General features: G+C 36.4%; 1 protein-coding gene and 1 long non-coding RNA gene across 33 annotated transcripts in view; both read left to right on the top strand.

Annotated features, from left to right (window-relative positions):
* The window catches only part of LOC131051461 (mediator of RNA polymerase II transcription subunit 6), a 109657-nt gene that overhangs the window by 81726 nt on the left and 1617 nt on the right, over nt 1-26314 (top strand). For all 32 annotated transcript variants that reach the window (XM_059207885.1, XM_059207891.1, XM_059207903.1 and 29 more), the window contains one exon: nt 12028-12134. In XM_059207885.1, coding sequence (XP_059063868.1) covers nt 12028-12134 — 107 coding nt within the window. The remainder of the gene's footprint in view (nt 1-12027; nt 12135-26314) is intronic.
* On the top strand, nt 17253-18288 carry LOC131856297 (uncharacterized). Its single transcript, XR_009358411.1, has 2 exons — nt 17253-17817; nt 17958-18288. It is a non-coding gene; the product is annotated as an uncharacterized LOC131856297 (long non-coding RNA).

Below are 26314 nucleotides of genomic sequence, written 5' to 3' on the forward strand. Positions count from 1 at the left end.
GGATATAAGCCACCTTAAGATTTTTGGATGCCCTGTCTATATTCATGTACCTAAGGAGAAAAGATTAAAATTAGAGCCTTTTGGAAAAAGGGGAATCTTTATAGGATATAGTGAAACCTCCAAAGCCTACAGGATATATATACCTGGTCAAAAGAATATTGAACTAAGTAGGGATGTGATCTTTGAAGAAAACTTAGCCTTCAAAAGAGCCCAAAGCTCTCTAGATCTTGAAGTCTATATCCCCACCCCTAGCTTAGATAGAGATCCTACTCTTGAGCTTCAAAGGGAGAATCCTGAGGAAACTATGAGTGAAACTCAAAGTCCACCTAGAGAAAACCTCAAGAAAAGACCACTATGGGCCACTAGAACCATAGAAGAAGCTCAGAAGTTTGTTTCTCCTTTAGGAACCTTCAGAGAAAGCAAAAGGCCTAATAAATTCACTAGCTATGTTGCCCTTATGAATGATCTCTCTAAAGCCGAACCAAACAATGTATCAGATGCACTTGAACATCAAGTATGGAAGGATGCCATGTCTGAAGAGTATTAGTCCATTATGAAAAATGATGTTTGGGAGATTGTTCCTAGGCCAACTAAGAAATCTGTGGTTTCATCTAAATGGCTTTTCAAGATCAAACGTGTTGCAGATGGCAGTATTGAAAAACACAAGGCCAAATTTGTAACCAGAGGGTTTTCACAAAGGGAAGGAATAGATTATGAAGAAACTTTTGCACCTGTTGCTAGGTATACATCAGCAAGAGCTGTATTAGCCATTACAGCAGCAAAGGGGTGGAAGGTACACCAAATGGATGTTAAGACAACTTTTCTAAATTGTGAGATCTCAGAAGAAGTCTACCTAGAGCAACCTGAAGGTTTTGAAATTCATGATGCAGAGTCTCATGTGTGTAGACTCAAGAAAGCTCTCTATGGGCTCAAACAGGCTCCCAGGGCCTAGTATGAAAGAATTGACACCTATCTCTCAGGACTAGGCTTCTCCAAAAATGATGCAGATCCTAATCTCTACTACAAAAGAAATAAAGGTGATATGCTAATATTGATTTTATATGTTGATGACTTATTAATCACAGGAAATGATCACCTTATAGATCAATGCAAGAAAAATCTATCCAAAGAATTTGATATGAAGGACTTAGGACTCCTTCATTACTACCTAGGATTGGAAGTATGGCAGAATTCTGACAACATTATACTAAACCAAGGAAAGTACACCTTGGATATTTTGAAGAGATTCAAAATGCTAAACTGTAGACCCATGACCTCTCCTATGGAAACCAATTTACATAAACTTAAAGAAGCAACAACAGAGTCACAACCCACTGATCCTACTCAATACAGACAGATGATTGGGTCCCTGATGTACCTGGTAAATACAAGACCAGATATCTGTTATGCAGTTAATGCTCTAAGTCACCGAAGGAGATACACCTGGTTGCAGTAAAACACATTATTAGATACCTACAAGGTACCCTAAACCTTGGTCTCAAATATGAGAAAGTTGATATAGGCCTACATGGATTTACAGATTCAGATTGGGCTGAAAGTGTGACTGACAGGAAAAGCACTTCAGGGTGTTGCTTCAGTCTAAGTTCAGCTATGATATCTTGGATCAACAGGAAGCAGTCTTTTGTAGCTCAAAGCTCCACCGAGGCAGAATACATTGCAACTTCTATGGCTGCTCGAGAGGCAGTATGGCTTAGGAAGTTGCTTGTGGGGTTGTTTGGAGAACCTATGAAACCCACTGATTTACACTGTGACAACTAGAGCTGCATAAAACTTTCAGTAAATCCAGTGTTTCATGACAAATCCAAGCATATTGAGATTCCATACCACTATGTGCGAGATATGGTAGACATGAATGCAATCCAATTAGAATATGTTTGTACAGGAGATCAAACTGCAGATATTTTGACCAAACCTCTTTCCAGAGTGAAGGTTGATCACTTCAGAAAAGGTTTAGGTATGATAGAAAGGTAATTTGCTTTGTAATCTGTATTTGCATATCTATAAGATGTTTAATGTGTAAACTTCTGTCATGATAGGTCATTTTTGGATTTTATCCCCTGGGTTCATATCTAAGAGGTGACGATCTCTCAAGATAATGAACACTTGTATGGAGACATTATAAGGTGACGATCTTATAATGTCCAAACCAGTTATCATGTTGGATCTCTGGTGTGTCATGGATGTGCCATGATTGTGTTGTGATAAAACATTTGTATAAAGTGTTAGTGCACATATCACAACTTGGATAAGATGAGAAGTTAATCCTCATATGATTATCCTTAAGTATTGCGTGTGTAGGCAATACTGATATCACATGCTTAAGTGATATCCTGTCAATCACAAGATTGACGTGATGGACTTCGGTATCACGTGTTTAGGTGATACTTCATATCATGTGATTAGGTGGTATGATTTTCTAGAATGTCTAAAATGCTAACTATCATTTGAATTGTGATGCTTGAATATATTGTTTACATTCATCTTACTTACCTAAGAGGGAGTGTTAATGTATGATAGCTTCGGTAAGATAAATGATTGAATGAGAGATAAATGAAGTCTCTCATTCAATCATTTATCATATCGATAACTATGATAAAACCTTCAAGCAATTAATTCCTCTTTGATAGCCATTCTACATTTGCATATAAATAACCTATTTAGTTCGATCAAACCCTTAACATTGATAATCATATTATATCTTTTGTTTATGTTCATCGATTACTAAATCTTGCATTCCGATTTGTATTGATTAACACAATTGATAATAAATAAATGATTAATCAAAACATCGATTAATATCGGGTTGTATATGCTTCAATATATATCGGGTGGCATGATAAAGGTTACTGATAGTTATCGGTTGTTAAGCCTACACCGATAGTTATCGGCTGTTAAGGCTAGCCACATGCCGATAACTATCGGCTGTTAGTATTGTGCAAACACCGATAGTCATCGGTTGTTAAAGTATTTACACACCGATTGACATTAACAATGAACATGCATTTGCTATATACTTATATTGAATGGCATTCGTGAGATAGGACATAGAAAACAACAAATGCTCCTCTCACCTGTCACAAACAAGAAGATAGTCAGATTCATATATTAATTTAGTAATATATATAACAAGATCATTTTAAATAGAATATAACTTGCATATTGAATGTAAATTGAACATCATTTACAGATTGAACAATTGTTGTTGCATGACAACTACTCCTAAGCCATTTTCCGACGCATCACTCCCACTACAAAGGGATTTCAATATATTGGAACTGCAAATACAGCATTGAAGGTCATTACCTTTAGGCTTTTTATATGTTGGAAGGTAGTCTCTAATGAACTCAACTTGGGTGCTGTAAAGTCTGCAAAATCATTGAGAGAATTTCTATATAAAATTAGACTCTGCAAAGCCTATCAAGTTCTAACTAGAATTTGATTAGGAAAAATATTACACAGTTTAATCCAAAAAATCATCTTACAATTGTATGGACTGTGGGAACTTTATGTTTTGAAATTCTAACCAGTTACATTCTTCAGATATGTCAACCATGAATTGCTGGATTTTAGAATAATATCTTATTTATTTATTATTAATGGTTAATATTGTAACTTAAGGTAAATATTAGGTAGTTTCTAATTTTCTTTAGTTTACGATTGTTTCTTAATAGAAACATCGTTTTGGTAATTCTTTAAATGATCTTTCGATCATTTCATTAATTCATTCAATTATTTACGAAAAACATGGTATCAGATTTAGAAAAGAAAAAAAAAAATTCCTTTTTTAAGTTTTTGAAAATCTTTTTTTTTCTTGTGAATTTTTTTTTCCCAAAGTTTTTTTATCCTGTACTTGATTTTTTTTCAAGGGATTCTTACTGTTTCGGTGGTTCGTGGTTGTCTACAAAAGGGTTTTCGTAAACGGCTTTTTAGTCCACGTTCTTTTTGTTTCTAAACCCATGATCTTTCATGATTTTGTGAATCTTCATTTCTAGTGACGAACGTTCACGTGGTTTGCATTTGTCATGATTTTTGTTTGCAGACCCTCGCACGAAAGTTATTCCAGCTTGACGCCTTGCTTTTTTGGTCCCTGGAACTCGTGACGGGGGTTAAAAAAAAGATAACCCCCTTCTTTGTATGCGCAATGGATTTGTTCTTTTTGCCCTTTCTGCACGATGATGATTTTTTTGGCGACTGGAATTTTTTCTCTTTTCATATGCAGTTTTTTTTGGTTTCACGGATTTCCTATTTCTGTAGATTCCCCATTCTTGAGATTTTTTAAAAAGATCGCCTTTGCATTTCGACCTATTTTTCTATCAGCTAGGGTTTTTCTCAAAATCCTCAATTTTTTGGTCAGAATAAACTTTAACCTATAGATTTTTTGTGGGTTTTTTACGAAGTTTTCTGGGCGCGTCGAAAATTTGACCTCGGGATTCGTGCTAGCCGTACTTCTTGAAGTCTATATCTGAATTTGCGTTGGGATATGTGCCTCAGATTCCATAATAAGTTTTTTGCCTTTTCAAAATTTCTCGTTTTATGTGCCTCAGAAAGCATGCAAAATGGCATCATTGACCAACATCATGTTGGAGGGCAGTCAACGATTCAATGACAAAAATTACAACACATGGAAGCAATGGATGATGACCATCTTCAAATATCGCCGCCTTGATGATCTCGTTTTTGGGTAAAGAGACTCGTCTTACCCTTGCTGGACAGGATTAGGATAAGTTTGACGAGCGCAACCAGAAAGCGGTCATGCTTCTCAAACTTTCAGTTACTGATGATCAGCCACCGCAAGTACCTCCGACAAGACAGCTGCAAAGATCTGGACTATATTGAAGGATCTTCATAAGACATTAGATAAGAGTTGTGAATTCTTCTTGAAGAACCAACTATTTTCTATCATGATGGATGAGCGTATGTCTTTACAGGAGCATTTGACAAAGATTAAAGACATTAGGGATCAACTGGGAGAAATTGGTCGGACAATGGAGGAAGAGGATATGGTAGTAGTCACCCTCAAGAGTCTCCCTAAATCCTATGAGCACTTCATAGAAAAGCTAACATTACTTCAACAAATGTTGACTTAAAGTTTCCAAACTTTTGCAGTAGGACCGTTGGAAACATCAATTTGGTAGCAGTGCCACTTCGTCCTCGTTGGAACAAGCATTTGCAGCCAAATCCTTTTCACAAGGATAAAGGTAAATCTTAGTCTTTTCAGCAGAAAGGCCCCAATTTGTCTTAGGATAGCTCAAAGAAGATGAAAGTTTTGTGTAATTACTGCCACAAATTTGGTCACTTGATCAAAGACTATCAGAGTCGGATAGCTTCTGAACAACAGAAGCAGGGAGGGTCTTAGCCTAAGGGCCATGTCGCAGGGCACTCAATGCAAAAAGAATCTATATTTTACGCTTTCATGCGAAGCGTCCTGCAAATCATGTGAAATCTTCTGCTTGGTACATAGACTACTCATCGATGTGATTGGTTTACAAACTTCTCTCCTTTCATTGATTTAGTTATTTTTTGGGGAGGTGAAGAGTAAATTTTTGTCGGTAAGGGCAATGTTTAGATACAGTCTGGTGGGAGGAATCTCATATTCCTCAATGTATACTACATTCCTAGCATGGAACTGAACCTTCTCTCAGTGAGCCAGATTATGTGGCATTCTCCTCAGCTTGATGTGGTATTCAGTTCACACAAGTGTTCGATTGTTGTTCATGGTCACACTATTGTGGTTGTTGGCATCGAGGATCATGGTCTATACGGACTTATGGATACGGGTGATTCTCTTGAGCATGCCTTTGCAGCTAATAATCTTCTATCAACAATCTTTGGCATCAGCAATACAATCACCTGAACATTCATTACCTTGCTCAACTTGTTTGAGAGGATCTTGTTCTTGGCTTACTTGAAATTCAGTCTTAGAATCACCGAGTTTGTGGAGCTTGTTAGGTTGGGAAATAGCACAAGACACCATTCAAGGATGGTGACTCATGGCGAGCCTCAAAGGTATTGTAGTTGGTTCACGCTGATGTATGTGGTCCAATGAATACACCTTTTGTTATTGGTTCTAGATATTTCTTTCTTTTTTTGATGATTTCAGTTGTAAAATGTTGGTGACTTTCTTAGATAGAAATCATGTGTTTATTGTATTTTAGAAGTTTAAGGCCTTAGTAGAAAAAGAGTCAGGCTGTCCTATAGTCACTCTTAGGTCAGATAAGGGGGGGAGTTTTGTTCTATTGCTTTCTCTACCTTCTGCGATACACACGACATCAAACACCAGTTAACCACAACATACACTACTCAACAGAATGGCGTTGTTGAATGTCGAAACCGCACTATCGCTGAAATGGCTAGGTCAATGTTGGAACATAGGAGTATTCCTAAGAAATTTTGGGTAGAAGCAGTGTTTAGTACAGTCTATCTCTTGAATTGGTATCCCACACAGGCTGTTAAGGGGAAGACTCTTGAGGAAGCCTGGACTGGTTGCAAACCTAGGATTAGTCATTTGAAAGTCTTTGGCTCTTTAGCATATGTATGGATTTCAGATGCCAAGCGCTCCAATTTGGATTCCAAGAGTTAGAAACTTATGTTCACAGGGTACAGTGAGAACCTAAGTCACAAGGTTTGAATTCGATGACCATGAAATTCAGATGAAATTCGACAAGGGAAAAATTCGAAAAAGAAAATTGGATAAAATTCGCCTTATATAATTTTGTTTATTTTTTAAATAAATGTATACTTCTAATAAATTATCAAAATAGCTTTACATACAAAGAAAACCCACGAATAAATTTTGTTGCAGATACAAAGAATACCCGCGACCTAGCAGTTGCAAACTTGCAGATACAAAGAATACCTGTGACCTAGTAGTTGCAAATACAAAGAATACCCTCAACCAGCTGACTTGTGTGTTTAGAGGCTGATAGCAGCGCTTTATAGAGAAAATCCGCCGAAAATCTAAAAAAAAACCCTAAACACTTTTCAAAAACCCTAGAAAAACGCTTTTTAAATTTTAACTTTAATTAAAAAAATGATGTCCTATTCGTTCGAATTTATGGCTGAATTTGAACGAATTTTTAATAGAAGTTTGGATTCTTTGGAATTCTATAAAAATCGAGCTTCAGGCTTGAAAATCGCTGATTTCTGTGACTTAGGTGACAACCACAAGGCTTACTGGCTGATTGATGTAGAAATTGATCGTCTTATCTTCAATCGTGATGTTGTCTTTGATGAAGAACGAGGACCTTTTCAACTTTCCTTGTTTGAGCATAATTTTGAAGATCAGCCTTTGAAGGCTACTGATTTAGGTGTCTGTCTTCCATTTGGTTCACTTGATGGGAGGGATGATGCAGACTTTGAATTTGATGATGCACCACTTGAATTTCCTTCGGATGATGTTGAGCATCTTGCTGTTGACCCTGTTCCAGTTTTTCCTCCCGCACTTGATGTTGGTTGTTCTACTCTCCGACCTAAATGGTGGGCTAAGACCATAAGTGATCTTCAACCTAATGAGCTCATCGAGGGTAGATCTTCTAGAAACAAGAGCAAGTAGCAAAATATAGTCAACTTTGCTCTCATGGCCAACATTCATACTATTTTTGAGCCTCAAAAATATTCATAGGCTGAAGGGATTCTTGAGTGGGAAAAGGCTATGGAAGTTGAATACCCTAATCCTTTGAAGAATAACACTTGGGTCCTTTATGATCTTCCTCTAGGGAAGAAGCCCATTAGCTACAAATGGGTTTATAAACTATAAAGTTAAGTACAAAGCTGACGGAACCCTTGACAAGTTCAAAGCTCTTCTAGTTGCTAGGGGGTTCTCACAGAAAAAAGGCGTTGACTATGAGGAGACTTTTGCTCCTACAACCAAAATAAGTACCATACGGCTTGTCGTTGCCTTAGTAGCTCAGTTTGGTTGGAAAGTCCAACAGATGGATGTTAAGAATGCATTCCTCAACGATGAGTTACTGGAAGAGGTCTATATGACACAACCTCTAGGGTTTAAGGTTGCTAGAAAAGAACATCAGGTGTGCAGGCTGGTGAAAACACTCTATGGCCTCAAACAGGCTCCTCAGGCTTGGTACATAAAAATCGACAAGTACCTAACTGATAATGGCTTTCTGAGGAGTCCATCTGATTCTAATCTGTATGTCAAAAACAGTGGTGGTAATATTCTTCTCCTTGTTGTCTATGTTGATGACTTGATTATCACTTGTAGTTCAACACTTTTGATCGATCATATCAAACAGAGTTTGTGCCAGTCCTTTGACTTGATAGACTTGGGACTTTTGCACTATTGTTTAGGTGTTGAAGTTTGGTAGAAGGAGGGTACTATCTTCTTATTTCAGTCCAAGTATGCCTGTAGTCTGCTAGATAAGTTTCCAATGCAAGACTGCAAACCTGCATCTACACCTATGGAGAAAGGGCTAAAGCTGACAGCCAAATTTGATATACCTATGGTGAATGAATTAGCATTCAGGCAACCGGTGAGCAGTCTCATCTACCTTACTACTACTAGGTTTGATCTCAGTTTTGCAATGAGCTATATTTCACGCTTCATGACAGCCCCCAAGGCTGATCATTGGGTAGCAACGAAGCGTGTGCTGCGTTATGTGAAGGGCACTTCAGATTTTGGTCTTTTGTATAGTAGAAGTCACGATCTTAGACTTATTGGTTACACAAACTCAGATTGGGCAGGTTTCGTTGATGACAAAAAATCAACTTTTGGGTATGTTTTCAGTTTGGGATCTGGGGTAGTCACATGGACTAGCAAGAAGCAATAGGCAATGACTCTTTCCTCGACAGAAGTAGAGTATCAAGGAATAGTTAAGGCAGCTTGTGAGGCAGTGTGGCTTCGGTGGATGCTTTCAAACATGTAGATGTTTCAAACAGATCCCACTCTCCTTTTCTATGACAATCAAGGGGTGCTCAAACTTGCCAAGAATCCGGTCTTCTACAAGACAACCAAGCATGTTGAACTTCATTGTCATTTCATTTGGAAGTTGGTTGAAGACAGATCAGTTTAGTTGCTCTATGTTCCGATGGCGGATCAGGCAGCAGATATCCTCACCAAGTCTTTGAGCCCAAACAAGTTTGTAAAATTTAGGGGGCAACTTGGTGTAGTTGATAGATTGACCATTAAGGGAGGTTATTAGAATAATATTTTATTTATTTATTATTAATGGTCAATATTGTAACTTAATGTAAATATTAGGTAGTTTCTAATTTTCTTCAATTTACGGTTGTTTCTTAATAGAAACATCATTTTGTAATTATTTAAATGATCTTTCATTCTTTTCAATAGTTCATTCAGTTATTTACCAAAACACTGGAATTTTAGCTGGATCAGATTTGATGCATCCGTCACTAATAATTTCTCCAAAGCATAAAAGATTACTCTTGCAAAAAGTATATTTTTGTATTTTTTTGCAAACATGTCAGCTACAAGAATTGTATAACAATTTTCTGTTATTAGGATTGACAATGAAGAAATGATATTGAGAGAGTAATGAAGCACTATGTGATGTGTGTGGGCTCAATTATTTATTATATCAAATTTGAAGTTATACAATGGTTACAACTTAAAGTTATAATGGGATATTAGAAATATAATAAAAACATGATATATATTTAATATTTATATAAACTTACATTCTTATTCTAATAACCCTGCATAATAACTGAACTGGAAACAACATCAAGTTTGACGCAAAATTTGACAAAGTGAACAGGGCCAAAAGATTTAGTCATTAGATCAGCAAACTGCTCCTTAGATGTACCTTACATTCTTATTCTAAACCTGCCTGGCAATGGCTCAACAGGAAACAACCCCAAGTTTGACTGAAAATTTGACAAAGAAAATGGGATTCTAAAGATTTATTAGACCATCAGACTGCTCCTCAGATATGCAGTAATGAAGAGAAATGTCTTCAAGATCAACCAGTTTTTGAATGTAGTGATGGTGAATCTCAACACGTTTGGTGTAAGCCTGATAAATTGGTTCTTCATCAACTTGAATACACCGTCAATATCATAGAAAAGTGGAGTAAGTGTATGTTGAAGGAGTTGAAAATAAGACAATTCAGTGTAACCAAACTGCTTAACAAATTGCAGTGGTAGTTGCTTTGTACTTTGCTTCCATGGAAGAAAAGGCTACAATGTGCTGAAACTTACTACTAAATCCAAGGACAAGATGTACTTTAAAGTAGACCCATTAGAAATTAATATCTCAGGATCTTATTGATCATTATAAACAAAATATAAAATAAATAAAATGAGAATCATAGAAGCATTGTTTTTGGGAATTACAAAGGCTTATTTGATATTTTCCTTGATCTTTTTGGTATATAGAGATTTGATTATAGGCCAGTCCCGATCCAAGATTTGAGGTATACCAACCCTTATGCTATTTTTTGTGAGGGATCTGCTCGAGTCCATGAAAGATAGATTCGATGCAGCATTTCGCTGGCTTGTCCACCATTCTTGCCTTGTAGAAGCTACCGGGTTTACTTTTTTTTTCTTTATTTTTTTATTCTTTTTACAGCTGGTTGAGTCTTACAGCTGAGTCTGCATGATGGGATTTGCTGCGTTCGGCAAGTCCGATGGGATTCATCGAGTATCTGGCAGCCAAGTCCTGTAGCCTTGGATTGACTGAACTGGCTTAGGATTTGTTGAGTCTGGGCAAGTTTGTGCGAGTCTTAGTAAGTTAAGCTCAAAGGATAGAAGTGCGTGCTATCATACATTCCTATGGAATAAATGCCTCTTACATCTTCTTTGCTAGACCATGCCAAATTAAGGTCGCCAACTATGTCTCATGAGAAAGTAGATAATGCATAGAAGACATAGTCAAATCAGCCACAATGATAATCTGAAGTTAAATAAAATTGGGTGATAAACCAGGATTGATAACTTTTAGAGGTAGAGAATGATCACATAAATCAGTGAAATACTGTAAAAAAATATTCTATAAAATTTTGACCCCCAAAAGAGGTTAATTACAAAATATAACAGAATAGAGGGGCAAAATATCAGTGAAGGCAATCATGTGTTGATTTTGCAGAATATATAATAAAATTCATTAGTAAACTGTCAAAATGCCAAGTGCTATATTTAGTTTATTGGAATGTAGCATGTACAATATTAGAATGCATATAGCCCTTCTAAACGGCCACTTGCATTCCTGTCTCTTCATGAGTGTAGGCATTAGCTAGATGCTATTCAATAAAATTAGTAATAAAAACTGTTTTATGGTTAATTTTGTTTTATCTATGAATGTTATGCTTAAATATATTTATTTGGAAAGAATTTATGTTTTTTATCGTTGAATAAGATTTTTAGTTTTGGTATTTTGTGCAAATCTCAAAGTTTTCAGGTATCTATTTATCAAAACATATTTTAAAATGAAAAATCTATTGACTAGTGACTTGTGCTGGAAATGTGTTCCCACTGCATTACAAATACAGTAACTCAAAGGCTAGTATGAAGTTTAGGAGCTGCAGTTCGTAATTTTACTAAACTATTTTATGGCAGAAAACACAAGCCTCTTTTGGGATTGTCCAAATTTCTAGAGTACAGTATGAATCCCTCATTTCAATGTTGCGATGACAGAACAAAATACCCTATAACTAATGTTTTCACATAGTGCTAGAAATGATGGTGCAGTTTTTGGTATAGTATATTGATTTATCTTTGTTATTTTTTCTCATAATGGTATATTTATTTATGCTAGACGGAGTTTCTTAGTGTTTGACTATTTCACTATGCTATTATATTTGCACTTATTTTATATATACATTCTAAAAGATGTAATAATTTGAAATTTTTTTTGCTAAACAGTTCATCACATTAGCGCTTTTGTTAGTGGGCTCAAGCCTTTGTGAATTCTGATTATCGTGAAGAAACAATTTAAGTCAACTTAAACAAAGTTTCTTTCTTAACTTGACTCCAGAAATTGTGCTTTAATTATCTACTAATTGAGTATTCAGCTGTTTAATCTCATGTTCTTAGATACTGAGGGTGACAATGTGAAACCTGATGCAAAATCTGGAGTTGAGAGTGTTGACTTTAAAGAAATAAAGCGGGTTGATCATATTCTTGCAACTTTGCAACGCAAGGTAGTATCTGCTATTTTTTTTATTTATTGTTTTCATTTGATTTATACCAAAATTGAAATTTCAATGTGAGAAAACAAGAAAGAAAATACCTTCAAATAATGAAAAATGGGTTATTTACAAGAGTTTTGCAGATTTGAACTTTGCACAGTTGAAGCACAATTGGCACAGCTGGGAAATTCACACTGCTCAATTTTGTTGGCAGAAATAATACTCTTTTTAAGTAATTTACAGCTGTTTGGTTAACAGACAATTTTGGATGTTTGACTTTAATCTTTCATTATCAAAGAAGGCAATCTGTTGGATGGCTTACTGATGTAGGGATTGAAGGTTGAGAAAAATCATGTCAATTGGTTTTCTACCTCAGATTTTCAGCCTTAAAAGGGTATATGAGAATTTCTGGCTAGAGAAGCCACAATATCTCTAGATATTGTATTTTTCTGGACAAATTAAAATATTATATTGCATACTAGAAAGCCACAATTACAAGATGCCTAAGGCATAGCTCTGAAAATTAATCCACTAGCAAACACTAGGAGTGTTATGATAGTTAGTTCATTTTCCTCACGATCCACATAGATTAGCTTGGGACCAGCATTGTGGCCCTTATATGAGTTAGGAATATGAAGTTAGTTGTGTAGATGATAGCAGATACTATGCATATCATTAAGAAGAAAGTTCATGTGTTATTGGATAATTGGTTAGTCTCTCAATCAACAACTACCTTCCAAAGTTTCCCTAACCAAGTTTTGCAAAGGAAGGTTCAATTTATTGAGGAAGGAGAAGACATTGCTCTTGCTCAACATTCAAGATCATTCTTGTTTTGGAGAGACATAACAGTATTTTGCAAAATTGATTTCAAGTGTTTTAAGAGGTTTGTGACTTGAGAATTGTATGAACTTGTATGCAATTTAGCCTAGGAAGGAGTGTTGTGAGGATGAGCTAGCCTGATGTGTATCTGACTTGCAGTAGTGTTGGCATTTGGTTTTCTGTTCAGGTGGGGTTCATTTAGATCAGCCTTGCACTTTCCTCTTCCTAAAGAAAGTTGCAAGAGTTGCTCGTGCTGACTACCTCATGACCAATACTCTCCTTTGGCTGTCAGTATTATTGGTTACCATGTAGTACCTCATGATTGTAAGGATCTCCAACCAACGTAGCATTATTGGTTGAATCAACTTCTCACAAGAGTGCAAGAGCAACAATTGTTGCATGAGGAGTAATTGCCAAAACAATTGGTTGTGCAATAATGTAGAATCACTCACCTTCTGAATCAATCAACTGAGAATTTAGGGCAATGAAAGTGCATCTGAAGGCAAAACATAGGAGAGGAGATCTAAAGTCTTCTATGTTTAAGAGCTAGTTTCTTGTGTTGAGTATGTTGTCATTGATGTCAAAGGTTAATATTAGATCAAGGTCGTATAAATCTCTGAGGATTTTTTCAAAGCAATAGAAAATTGGTTGAGCTACTTGCTCGCTTGCTTGAGGTGCTTGACTTGCTTGATGTTCTTGAGCTGCTTGCTTGTCTTCTTCAGCTGACATGTCAGATTCTATGCCACGTCATCGTTAATTACTCCAAAAGATCGCTTTCTTTGAGATTCTATGCCATGTATGACTCATTACATACCACTTCAGCTGTAATGAGTCATGTGTGAAAACACTATGTGCGTTATTTTTAGCTTGAGTCGAGCTGGAGACCATTGTGTTTAAATTGGTGTGGCTCGGGTTCTTTTAAATTTTTGGCCGTATATTGAAAACGTGGGAGAGCTCGTTGACCAGAAAAACAGTAGGTTGTTTTTTTTATTACTTGGGTGCAGATGTTTAGCGTGCAGTTATGAAAATCATTCATTGCCATGTGTGGAGTCAGTTTCATCTAAATATAGTGGTCAAGTTCGATTGTGCGGCTCTAAAAAAAAAGGAGTATCGAGGATATTTCTTTTGTATAATAAAAAGGAAATGTTTTTCTATTGATGTGGAGAAATTTTTTTGTATTGAGAAGTGGGAAAGTGATGGCAGAATATTTTGGTAGAGGTTAGAGTGAAGTTAGTTCTTCTTTTGTGAAGGTATGAAGGCCTTAGTGTGTTGAGTAAAGTATTATCTTTCATGTGGTGGATATCATTTTCTTTTGTATGCCGTGTTCCATATATGGTTAGTTGTGTGAAAGATAAGTGGAACTGCATTGAGGATAATAGCTGACATAGGAGTGTGTGAACAGGAAATAGATTTCATGTCTGTGTTTTTTTTTTGTAGTGAAGCAGTGTTAGAGTCTTGAGGATCGTGGTTTTTATAATGTTCGGAAGTGAATTTTTACTGTCAGCTGTAGCTTCACACATTTCCTGAGGTTGTTTTTGCTAAGTGAAAGGGAGTTGATGCCATTAACTGTTGTTGGTATCGATGATTATGGAGATTGTAGTTTTATGAATGGGTCGAGAGTCATAGAGCAGTTTTGATTAAAAGGGGTGTGACAGAGTTTTGAAAATCTAGAGCTTTATAATCATGTTTAGCAAAGTTAAAGTAATATTTGCTGCAGACAGAGATGTTGTGTAGTTTTTGTCTTTTGGATTATAGTTCAGAGAATTATGCTTTAGTGTTCAAAGTTGGTGCTTCAAAGAGGGTTGGTGCTCACATTTGTAATCTGGGTTGGTGCCCATTTTGTTAATGAAAGTTATTGCATGCCGTGGTTTTTTTCCCAAAAGGGTTTTCCACGAGAAATCTAGTGTTTGCATCTTTATGGTCGCTCTTTTTATGGTTTATGTGATTTTAAGCTTTTAAAAGTTTAAATGTTCTGAAATATTGATTCACCCCCCTCCCCTCTTAATATTTCCCGTGTGCTTTTCATCTTGCTAGTAGAAAAGAAGAATTTGATACTACCAACAACGAGATAATATAAAGAAGAGAGCACATTCGGATTGTTTTAGGGAGAAGAACAAGGTGCCATGCCCAAAATTATCAACAATTCTAGTAAGTTAATAAGAATTCCTAAAAATCTGTAGCATCCCCTTCCTAACCAGTTTAGTATAATACAGATGCAAAAGCATATGGATTTCAAAGATTTCAAAGATGATGTTTCTAAAAGAAACAATCGTTAACTAGAGGCAAAATTAGAAACAACTTAAATGACCATTAATAACAGAGAAAGATATTATTCTATTACCCTCCCTTAATGGTCATCGTTCTAACTACCAAGAGAATAACAGAGAAGGTTGCCAGAACACGCTGCAACAGAAGACAAGAGCCTGCCACTAACTCTACCACTTGAGATGAGTCTGCCACCAACCCTCCCAGAAACTGTAGAACTTTTGGAGATACCCAAAACAACACCAACCGTCCAACTTGATGTTGGAGAACTATTCCTCCCTGTAACTGGAGACACACCAAGAACAGTTGTCATGATTTTGAGGAAAAAATTGGCAAACCCTCCAAACTATTGCAGATGAGCAAGATGCTCGAGAATAGATTGCAAACAAGAGACTAGTGCAGAAGTTCTCACAACAACTTCAGGTGCGACTAAAAACAGATTGCAGCAAAGTACGATTTTTGAGGAAAAAATCATAAACCCTCCCATGATTTTTATTTAACAGGGACAAAAAAATATTTAAAAACCTAGAAATAATTTTTTAGGACAAAATTATTAAAACCCACAAATTTTTTCAAGGGAAAAAAATATTAAAACCCATCAGATTTTTTTTTAGGTAAAAAAATATTAAAAACCGAAACAAACATCGATGCCCATAAGCTATCTTCATGCTTTTCGAGGCACAAAAAACAAGGTACTGAGAAGATGCTAAGTGCTTAAAACCTGACTGCCTTCCAACATCAAGTTGGTCAATGCTGCCATCTTGCATGTTTCTGAATGCACGGAAAACAAAAAAACTAAGAAGAGGCATGGGCACGAAATTCAAAAAATTCGAATCCCAATGCAGAAACAGAGGCAGATGTAGGTACATACTTCAAAAAATGAAGTATGACGGGCACGAATTTCAAGAAAAAATTCCGGCTGACCCAAAAAAATCCAAAGACAACCCAAAAATCCTTGCGAAAAACCCAGAAAGAATTTGCTGTCAGAATCTGGATCCGTGGGCTCAAAAATCGAGGCACCTAGAAAATTCTGACAACCCAGTTGAGATCTCGAAAAACCCACCAAGAATCTGCAATCGGAAAAAAATTCGACTTGATCTGAAGGGAAACAACCCTAGTCGAAAATGCAGATTTCCGTCCAAAAATGGCAGAAAAAAATTTGTAGGTGGAAAAAATTGCGTCACACGCAGATGATTAATGGCGTCGCGAGACGAAGGTCTGGTTAAAAAGAAATCCGCCATAGAAAACACGAAGAACAATAGTAAAAACTGCCTAAAAGAAAACCCTTTAGAAAAAAAAATTTGAATTGCGAATTCTGAAAAAATCACAGTGATGATAGAAAAAACAAAATTTTTCTTTCTGCTCTGATACCATAATACAGATGCAAAAGCATTGGATTTCAAAGAATCGATGTTGTTCAATTAATCAAGGAGACAAAGCTCCTTTAAATAGAGTTACAAAGATGATGTTTCTAAAAGAAACAATCGTTAACTAGAGGCGAAATTAGAAACAACTTAAATGACCATTAATAACACAAAGAGAAAGCTATTATTCTAATATAGTATAGTGAACAATTAGCCTATTTAGTGGTTCCCGTAGGCTAATGTGTTAGGTTTAGGAACTTTGAAGACAGGTGATCTAGCAAGATGGCAATATAAGAGGTTTAATTGAGCTCCAACAGTTATTATGAGCATAATATCTTTTTCTGGGTGATTTCTTCCTTACTATTTTTAGTACGTCAGTTGTTGGCATTGAGAGAGCCAATTGTCAGCATTTCTATATTTAGATATGTTGGTGGGAGCAGTCGATATCATTGTCTTGATATTTGGTAAGTTGGGTGATTTAAATTTAAATAATGGTAAATTAATATTTTATAAAGTTAAATTACATATTTAACTTTATTGGTATTTAAGTTATTTTAAATAAAAGACTATTTGGGACTAAGATTAAAGTGCAAATATTAAATAAGAGGGCCTTTTTGCGGACGTGGGCACACATTTTGAAGATATGGATTTTATTTTAATGTTTTTAAAGGCAAAATTAGAAGAGACCAACCCCTTCTTGGAGGCTATAAAAGAGAGACTCGGAATTCATTTGTGTTATGGTAAGTTGGATATTTGAAATTGCTTCTTATTCTTGGAGGAGATTGCTCTTCTTAGGGTTTGTGAGGACGGAATCCCTTGAAGGCGACACTCTCCAAGTTGAGAGACACAATTTGGAGGGTTCTTGGTGTTATCATTCAGGAAACATAGATGAGCTGATTGGCGATTCAGATTTTCAGTTATTTGTGGAGTTTTCATTGCATGTTTGATTTAGAGAGTTGATTTAGGAAGTTATTGAGGAGTTTATTTTTTGTTCATGTTCTTTTGGCTGGGCTGTACTCTCTCATATGCTGGCCTTACCTCTTGTGAAGGGCCGTACACTTTGTTGGTTGGGTGGTTAGGGTTTGAGAAGTCTCATGTTGCTGTTTAGAGGCGTTTTGGACCTGCAATACCTTGCTTAACATCTGCGTGGGTTTTGGTTGAGACTTTGGAGGGTGGCGTCCACTTTTGGCACATCTAGTTTGCATATTTTGTGAACAGTTCAGTGTATTCATTGCTGCATTTTGTGGGTATGTCAAAAATAGATATGTAATATGATTTAATGATCTGGGTTGCTCATAGTTTTGAGAATATTGTACATTCTGTTCGACATTTGTGTCATTGATGTCAATCTTTGATGTTTATTTGAGCTGCTTGCTTGCTTGACCAGCTTGACCTGCTTCAGCTGTCTACTTGCCTGGTTCAGCTACTTGGTTGCTTGCTGGAGCTGCCTGTGTGTCTGCTAGTGCTGCTTGAGTGTATGTCTAAGCAAGCTGTGTGCTTACTTGTCCTTTTGTCAGCAGCTGAATCAGAATTTTTGCTTAGTCAGCAACTCTTGCCACATTTTAAAAAGGAGGGCCCACGTTTCTTTTGGAATCGAATTATTTTTTCCTAATGCATGGTCGCTAAGTATCATTGTGGAAAGCATATCTTTTTGAATACGTAGTCTGACTGCTGATCAGAACCGTTATCTTATTGAAATCGTATTTACTCCTTGTGGACATGGTGGACATATTTTGCTATGCTTTTGTGAAATTTTATGGTGGGCAAATTAATTTTTGGTCTTACGGTTCCCACTTTGGAGTTTTAAATATAACAAATTGATTTTTATTCTGCCGCCGGCTCTCAAGGATCGTGGATCCTTCTATTCAATGCGATGTTCAATATTGTTCATATTATAAGGAATGGATTCATATATTTGGGTCGATGATTTTAAGTATCGACTCTTCTTTTTGAGTCAGTGTTGAAAAATTTAAGCTGCTTGGGGATGGATATACTATTTTATGATCTCTTTTTGAATTCGAGAAGCATCTGTTGTTAGCAACATCCACTTCAGAATATCGTGGCTGTCGGTCTTTATTTTGTTTCAAATTGTCTGCCTTAAATAATATTTATTTTGAAACTGAAGATGGCTGATTTTTTTTACTGGTAGTGGAGCTTAAATATGCAGTCGCTGTCAATTGTGGAAGTGATGCTATTATTGGATACGTTCTTTTTAATTTCTGGGCGACAGTTAGCAGAAGTGTTGGAGTATTTTGTACAAAAAAATTAGGTGGATGTTGAGCATTTGTGTTTTTTCAATCTGCAAGAGAAGCTGTCGGCTGTGTATGAATCTTGTTTGGCATCAGTGTGTGATAAGTGTGTGTGATGCTTTTGTATATGTTAAGGAAGAGTGAAGAATGTGAACAGTTTTTGTTTGACAACGAACCTTGTGTGTGCTGTGGAGAGATTTACTTCATAGATTTGTTCTATTGTTCTGAAGATTCTGTGCTGTGAAACTGAGCGAACGTCTTAAAACTCAAAAACTCTCTAAGCGTATGTATGAAGAAGACATAATCATGTTCATCCTGAAGTGTTGATTCTGAGAAAGTCTTATCGGTTCTGTATTTCAAGATTGTAACACTTTGCTGGAGGTTGTGCTTCAGCTTGTCTGTGCTTCCTTTAGTTTGAGTTGGTGCCTCTTTTGTTCTCAGTTGGAGCTGAGAAGGGAGTTGGTGCTCCCTATTTGTGTTCTTACTGTAAGTTGGGTTGGTGTCCATCTATTCAAAATTGAGAAATCTTTTTGCTGTGGTATTTTACCTGAAAGTGTTTTCCACGAGATAAACTTTGGGTCCTTGCTTTGCATCTATATTCATTTCTCTATGTTTGGTAAATCTTGTGTGTTAAATTATTAAAAATGCTAAAAGCTGATTCATCGCCCCCCCTCAGTGTTTTCTGTATGCTTTTCATATTCAACTCAGAATATAAATCTGAAATTTCCAGCCTTACATATTTCTGAGTATTGTTTCTTATTTGCTAAAAATCTCTATATTATCTTCACTTTATTTGTCATTTCAAAACTATTGCAAAACACACTTCAAAACACAAAAAATAGGCAAATCAGGGCAGCATGCTACAGTGGTATCAACCATTGCACTTTATTTGACATATGTGGGAATTTGATTGGCAACTAAACTTCACTTATCGGGCAAACAACCAGTTCACTTGAAAACATCCACAAGACATCCTTTCTTTAAACGTTTTGGCTTTTGTGGGACTTGGGCCTCCATGAGGTCCATGTGGGATTGGGAGTATCAAGTTAATTGCACCAATCGACCCTAGATTGGCTCACTTGGAAAGACCAGCTAAAAGTTAGTAGCCGAGTGAAAACCTGCAAAGCTAAAGGATGTGGAAAAATTTAATTGAACCAAATAAAAACGGATGAAAGGGGAAGGTCAGTAGATGGTTGGGTTCTTGCAAAACCTATACCTAAGCCATTTTCTAATTTTTCCCTCTTTTGCAGGTGTTGATAATTGAATTGATGCTTTGTAGGGGAAACCAACTGGAGTGAACTATGCGAGAAAGGGCATTTGAACTACATTTGGGCTGGTAGGAAGGAGATAACCCACAAAGGCATGGCTTTCACCCCTTGAGAAATCTGCAAAACTTCTAAAACCACTGGGTTGGCAAACGACCAACCAAATTATATATGTCAGATTAGTTACTAATAGATGGGTTGGAAAGGCCAAGATCACAATTGGAACAACATTGGACTCAAGCAAAAGAGGCACAACAAATCTGAGTACCAATATGTGTTGACTTAGTGGTATGCACCTCCTTTGGGGTTCGCGACATGGCTTAACTGCCTCCCATGGATCTGGTTAAGTCTGGTGTTTGTGATGTTTGTTGACAGCTTGAGCTTTAGGCGCAATGACAAACATACCAACAATTGGTATCAGAGCTTTGGGTCCTGGGTTCGAATCCCGAGAGGTCTCCTTCATTCCGTTGGTGCAGAACCCTCAGTCAGTGTTGAGGAGGAGATTGTTGACTTGGTGGTCGGCACCTCCTTCGGGGTTCGCGACATGGCTTAATCGCCTCCCATGGATCTGGGTAAGTCTGGTGTTTGTGACCTTCGTTGACAGCTCGAGCTTTTGGTGCAATAACAAACATACCAACAATATGTTCCACTGAATTGAGCTTGTGGCAGTTGGTAGATAATTGAAGCCCATCACCTCCAATTCCTTGGCAATTGGCAATAAGTTTTTGGTGGCAAAGAGAAACTCGTCCTTTGTAATGTCCCCATTTTTGGTTACTCTTAACATCAAGGTTACCTCCACTTTTCTCTGTGAGTGCCAACTCTTTTAGAATGGAATTCAGTTATTGGCATTGTGTTCAAGTGATCAAGTTGAACCTACTGATGCTTTCCGGATGCCATTTCACCATTCCGGGTACACTCCAAACTTTTTGGAGGAATATTTTAATTTTGGAAAGTGTCAATTTTAATGGTAGTAGGTAATATTTCAATAGTAGTGTCAATTTTAATATTTTAATGGTAGTGCCAATTTTTTTTTAAAAGCTGGACCTTCTCTCACTGAGTAGGTTGGTGTGTTCAAAATTCACCTTCGAATGATTTTGGTAGTTTCTGCAAGAAATAACATAATAATTAGATAATTAAACTTCAAAGCAAAATTAAAAAAACTCATTTTAATTATTTAATAAGGTGAATTATAATGGACTTAAGTGTTGGAATTGTTAAATATGAAATAAATTCACTTTTGTGGAGCAAAAATGAAAAATGTTAATTTAATTATGAAGTTATTCTAAATTACATTTTCCCAAGTTCTCCCTAGAAAGTTATAAAGGGACGAAGAGGCTTATTTTAATAAATTCTCAGTTGTTTATTTGGATGAAACCCTTTTTGGGAATTTGGAGCTGCTGTTCAGTATTTCAGCCACGGGATGGAAACACCTATTGTGAAGATTGGTTTCAATAGTGAAAAATCTGCCCTAGCCGATTTGCAGGTGGAGTCATTTTTCACGCTTGTGCTGGAGGTTTTGCTAGTAAGGGACTTGTGCTGAAGGTTTATTATTCTTGGGATTTTACCAGGCTTGAAAAAAGTATAGAATTGATAGAATAATATATTTGATGCTGTTGGGCATGAAAACTCAGCTGTACTATATTATAAGCTGCTTAAGGATGCCATACAAATTTATTAGCTGAAGGAATGGAGTTGAAATCATTTGTGGAGGAGGTCTAAAGCTTGGCATAAGGTTTATTTGCAATATATTGCTGGTCGCTGCTACTCTAGGGACTGCTGTACATCTTATGGAGTCATTGGTTATGTGGCATTTTGAAAAAGGTTGGAAATTAGATGCAGCCTAGAAAGGAGGAATGATTGCTGCTTTAGGACTTGTTTATTATGGCGACTACCTTCCAAAAACAGAATCGTCTCAGCCTTGAAGCTATATGCCTGATAGAAGGGTGTCGTACCATGTTTTGGAAGCTTTAAGGCTGACATGTACTTGAAAAGGACAAACAAGCTTTCTGCAGCCTTATTGAGGTCTTTTTCTCTATCACTGCATACAAAAAGCATCTGTAGCACTACTATATGCTACCATACACATTTCTCACTTGCTGTACCATCTTCCAAGGGGCCATATAGCCATAAGGGAAGTCAGAAAGCTGTAGAGTTTGCTTTCTGACCAGTCAATAGCAGGCTTACAGGCACCCCAAGCACATCAAGCAGGTCAGTGATTTGGAATATATAAATATTAATGTTTTCGTGGTCTAATGACTGTAAATTTCTGTATGTGCCTTCTGGAGCTAGTGTTGTATCTGGAATTTTCCATTGAAAATATATTGCAAAACATTTGATTTGAATCAAGGGTGGACACTACATCCTTTACTCCTTTTAATGCATAAAGAGTTTGAAGATGCCTCTTCTCTTTAAAGATTCGAGTCTTGAGCATGACCCTAGTAAACTTAGGACAAAACCCATAAATGTTATCTAGATTGTCAAGAAAAGTTGTTTGTGGTGACCCCTCAAATCTTGATTATAAGACATTGCTTTTTTCTTTAACTCTTTTTGAAAGATGCCAACTAGGAATTGGCACTAATCTGATTTGTTTGTTTCAATCTGAGTCTTTGACCAGCAGTTAAATGTTTTGGTTCTTTTGATGAGTTTTGAGTTTTTAAGCCATTTTGAAGTTTCTGTTTGTAGCTTTGACAATATAGAATGAAAAACAAATGCAATACATAAAGAATAACTGACTGGAATTGAATCTCAGACTTCTGATTTATTTACCAGCAATGCACAAATGTAAATAAATGTTTATTTTCAACAACCAAAGCCAAAGCTGGCATACCAAGGTCCCAATGCTAGCTCGAAGGTGGTTTTATTTACTTGAAATGAGAAATAGAATGATTGAAGCACCTCCAGCTGTAGCTGATGACTCCAATGAGCTTTATTTACTTAATAAATAATTACCTAAAACAAATATATGAAGAAGTCACAAGTCTAGTGCAATCTCTAGACTTTTGCCAGGCAGGGTCTCTAGATTTGAGTGCTTTCTCCCCACTAATTTGCTGATGTAGCTCCAGTATGGTGCAATATCTTCAAATTAACCCTCGACTCCTTATTGACTGCTAACAATGAATTCTGAGCTAGAAAACTGAACCAAAATCCTTGTATTTATTTTTTAGTGGCCCCAGGCATGAAATGATGGTACGACCTAGCTGGAGGAGGTATGGCTGGCTCCAAAATGCATAAATTTCACTGAAATTAGTCTTATTCTTGCTCAGATCTGAACCCCACACTGATAAGATGCTGTTGCTGCTATTAAACCATTGATTCAAGCCCTTCTTGGCCAAATACAAACATTCCAGGCAAATTGATATGATGAGAAGTGAGAGGGGTTTCGTCCTTTCACCAAGAAATGGAGGTTTTCGTCTCCAAATCCACTCCAGAACTCTGCCAAACTCGTTGCAGACCTGCAGAAGATAATATTCTCTCAAAAATAAAACAACTCAATGCCAAAAATGATCGCCCAAATCCTCTTTTATGCATCCAACCCTAAATCGATCCTCGAAGGGCATAAATTAAAGATTCCAAGGAATCTTCTTTTTCTCTAATAAGGCGTCCAGTCTTGAGGTTGAGCTCAACATGATAAAGCCACCACTTTTTTTAAAATTAACTTTGCCTAGGAAGTTGAACCAAGGGGTAGATACCATGTTTTAACTTTATAAAGTTACTTTTCAATAAAGTTGCTATTTATAGAATAAAGTAACTTATAAACTCTTATTATAAGCTTTCTTCAATTTCTTTTCATCAATTACCCAAATTTGACTAAGTATAGCTCCTCTTGGTTAGACCGTCATCTCCTAACCTCACGATTTGGCTGCGGAGATGGCTAATAGGCAAATCCACCTTCCTGAGTGGTGACTAGAAGAGAGGGGACATTACACTTTTTCTTTTATTAACCTTTATATCTGGTCTTTGCACAAGCAACTTTCTCTTCTAATCAAGAATTCTAAATTATTTTGACAATGCTTGAATTAGGCCTCACTTGTACAAAACAGAGTTAGAAATTGACAATAATGCTATTCACTTTCTTTTCTCCAGCATCTAGGAAATACTTACAATCCTGATCAATATTCAATTTTTGTTGTCAGATTACTCAGATCCTCTTAGACGGTTATTGTAATTTTACTGTTAATTCCTATGTCATGTTTAGACATTTTGGTTTATGTGGATCATGGTCCAGTGCAGAGTATTGTTTTTCAAAAAAGTGGTGAGTAAATGATGCATGCCAAGGCACAGCATTGGATTGCATCTGTGATGCCCCCATCTTTGACCCAAAAAGATAACGAATGATGAACAATTGTGTGATCAAGGGTGCAGCCTTGATAACAAATTTAAGTGTTTAAGAAGTGAAAAGCACCAATATTAGGTCGTATATTTACAATTTTAAAATAGAAGAACACTGGGAAAATCACCATATTCCAATGAATTATTAAGGTTAGAACAAGTAAGGAATGAATAGTTTATCCACCCATTAAGGCATAAAGACTTGCAAGCATCCAAGGTGTGAGAAGCCTATATCGATCTGCGGCAAGATAAGGATTAAGTGATCAATTAATAAAGAACAACATTGACATTATAAGGTTCATTATTAATAATTAGTGATGGGTTCATCATTGATGATAGCAGTGTATTAAGATCTATCAATAACAAAACTTATAGGAATTGATGGCAATCGGTATGCAATACTGATTTAGGAGTTAAGGACGATCATTATCATCATCATGTAAGGTGTGAACAGATATCACATTGATGATGATCAGACAAACACAGGTAATTAAGAATGTTAATTATTAATAACTATCAGTATGAAGAGATGTTAAGTAATTAAGAGCGATTACTAGTATGGAAGTTAATCATAAGGGAAGTGAGTGCAATTAATCGTTCTAGATTTGAAGACTAATCAATTACATTATGATTTGGGTACAATTAGAATACAAATCTAATCGATAATCATAAAGATAAAGAAATGGTGCAATTAGTAAGGGAAGGGAGATGTATGAACATAAGACACATCCTTGGGCGATTATTTCAAATGTATGGTATAAGAGAGTACGCACACTCTGAATTTGGGGAAAAAGATAGTCTATAACTTATTTTATAATCCAGGTTGGACCGCTCTTGGTGGGCAAATGTTGTAAGTACAACATCGGGTGCACAAGCTAAATTAGTTCATAGCAGAGACAGCCCGTAACGTTGCAAGCAGCGATTATTGATCCAATAAAGAATAATCATAGCAAGGCACAGCGATAATGATTAGGTAGATCAATCAACCCTCATCGATTTCTAACTAAGAAGATTTTACAAACATATAATTGTTACGATCAAACCAATCATATTAAGCCAGATATATTATCTACGGGAAATTACGATATATACATCCCCTTATTGGATCTTTGACGTGAGCATTGACCCTTGGGGAATTATCATAATACGCCAGATAAGCCCGATAAGTATACATTCCAGAAGCACCAACACTATGATTCATGTAGTATTTCGAAGCCAAACAAGTAACACTTACGCTGCCAGGAAATGATATCAATCAGCCATATCGATTAAGGAACTCGATATTGATGGTCAGCATACCCAATATGATTGATATGATTAATAAGTCAATGTTAGCCGTATTTGGCATAAAAACACAATCAGAGGTTCTAAGTCAATTATCGCAAATATAAGTTTTTGGCGGCTCATCGCAATCACCTTATTGCCAGCAGTATTTATTTCGCTACAGTGTAAAAAAATGTGCACCACGATAATGAGACTTGAAGGATCTCTTTGGCACCCTTATACATACTTGGTTCGCTCAAAGAAGTTATTTGTGGCATTTGAAATAGCCGAATAGACGGGAAAGTGTAGCGCCCTTTAATGCGAAAGAAGACACCAGACATAATACTCAATATACTTGATGGCTAGGAGTTAGAAGTTCCATTTGATGCAAATCTTCACCCATGCTAATATATTTCATTCAACAACCACAGTGAAGGAGAAATGATTTTAGGAAAAAATGAATGAACCGAACATATGTCATTGTTCTCTAGATAGAGGGAATTCTCGCCGTCCATTTATATTAATATTGATACCAGTAGATAAGTCCTATCCTTTGAACTATTCTTAAAACTTTAAGTTGAATATCATAATAAAATGTCTTCAGTTTGGGTAAATATTGTATTACAGTTCTCACCTTA

The sequence above is a fragment of the Cryptomeria japonica genome, chromosome 7 (genome assembly GCF_030272615.1).
Source record: "Cryptomeria japonica chromosome 7, Sugi_1.0, whole genome shotgun sequence".
Classification (NCBI taxonomy): Eukaryota; Viridiplantae; Streptophyta; class Pinopsida; order Cupressales; family Cupressaceae; genus Cryptomeria; species Cryptomeria japonica.